At 46.4% G+C, this 1150-nt stretch overlaps 1 protein-coding gene across 1 annotated transcript in view; it reads right to left on the reverse strand.

Moving 5' to 3' along the window:
* LOXHD1 (lipoxygenase homology PLAT domains 1) overlaps positions 1 to 1150 on the reverse strand; it is a 158805-nt gene that overhangs the window by 84073 nt on the left and 73582 nt on the right. The window contains exons 16-17 of the mRNA XM_019652717.1: positions 331 to 527; positions 17 to 23 (exon numbers count right to left, since the gene is read on the reverse strand). Of these exons, the coding sequence (XP_019508262.1) occupies positions 17 to 23; positions 331 to 527 (204 nt within the window). The remainder of the gene's footprint in view (positions 1 to 16; positions 24 to 330; positions 528 to 1150) is intronic.

Here is a 1150-nt window from a genome sequence, read left to right on the forward strand (position 1 = left end):
TCTGAGACCCAGGTACATTGGTCCTGGGTATGGAGGTAAAGAAAATGTTGGGACTACAGCGACTAAAAATATGCATTCCATCCCCAAAGAGACTCCGGAAGCTTAACCACTGTTCACATATCTTCTGCAGCTCTAGGTCATAGCTGGAAAACAATGTACCTCACCAACCCCCAAGTAGGTACTTTTATTCCCTTCAAAATGGGTTCCTCCGTGTGTGTGTGTGTGTGTGTGTGTGTGTGTGTGTGTGTGTGTGTGTGTGTATTCTCATGTGTAGCTATCTGCAGGGGAATGGGTGAGATGATGTTGTATGGTCCCGGAAAGGAGACTTACAGTTCCAATGTTCAGGGTCTCGATGGTGAACTCGTCCACCTGGTTACATTCAAAACGTTTTTTCAGGTTGTTGTCGGAGGCAAGAAGGTCTTGCTTGATGGTGTCGGATTTGTCCCCATAGAGCTTGATGTAGACTTGGGAATCTGTGCTCGCCTCAGGGACGTCCCCCGTCTTCAAGCTGATGTGATAGCGGAAGTCTGAACAGTCCAAGGCAGGGCAGGAAGGAAGGGGTTTAATGCAGGGCTATCAGGAAGGAGTGTGGAGCAGGAGAGCAGTCTGCAGCCAGGGGTTGGCTCTTGCTCTCTCTAAGTAGCCCTGCGACTTGGAACAGGGCTCTCGCCATCTCTGTGGAGTCCTTTCATCTATAACATGGAAATCTTAATACCTGCTTGACTTGCGCCACAAGGTGTGAACGTGCTGGGAACAGGAGAACATGCGTCCCCAAAGGTAAGAGATAAGGGATTTGAAGCACTGAAATACGTCTAATATGTCATTGGCTGGACAAGGAACCTGAGGCAAGAGGAGCATGGACCTTTACAAACAGTATTTAGAGCATTATATACACAGTATTATTGCTAAGTATTTTGATCTCGGCTCTTTAAGTAAGGAATCTGAGCCTTAGATGCTTACGTGTTTGGTTCAAGATGTCAACAGTTGGTCAACAGAAGTCCTAACGTGGACCTAAAGCTCCCTATTTTTAACTAGGACACAATGCTGATGTTACTGCATTTTATCACTCAGAAAGGCCTGCATCATCTAGGAAAAGGAGAATCCCTGTTAGCTAGTGTTTAGCTTTTGTTACTCTTATCAGCAGAGGTCC

The sequence above is a fragment of the Hipposideros armiger genome, unplaced genomic scaffold, assembly GCF_001890085.2.
Source record: "Hipposideros armiger isolate ML-2016 unplaced genomic scaffold, ASM189008v1 scaffold_186, whole genome shotgun sequence".
In the NCBI taxonomy this organism is placed as follows: Eukaryota; Metazoa; Chordata; class Mammalia; order Chiroptera; family Hipposideridae; genus Hipposideros; species Hipposideros armiger.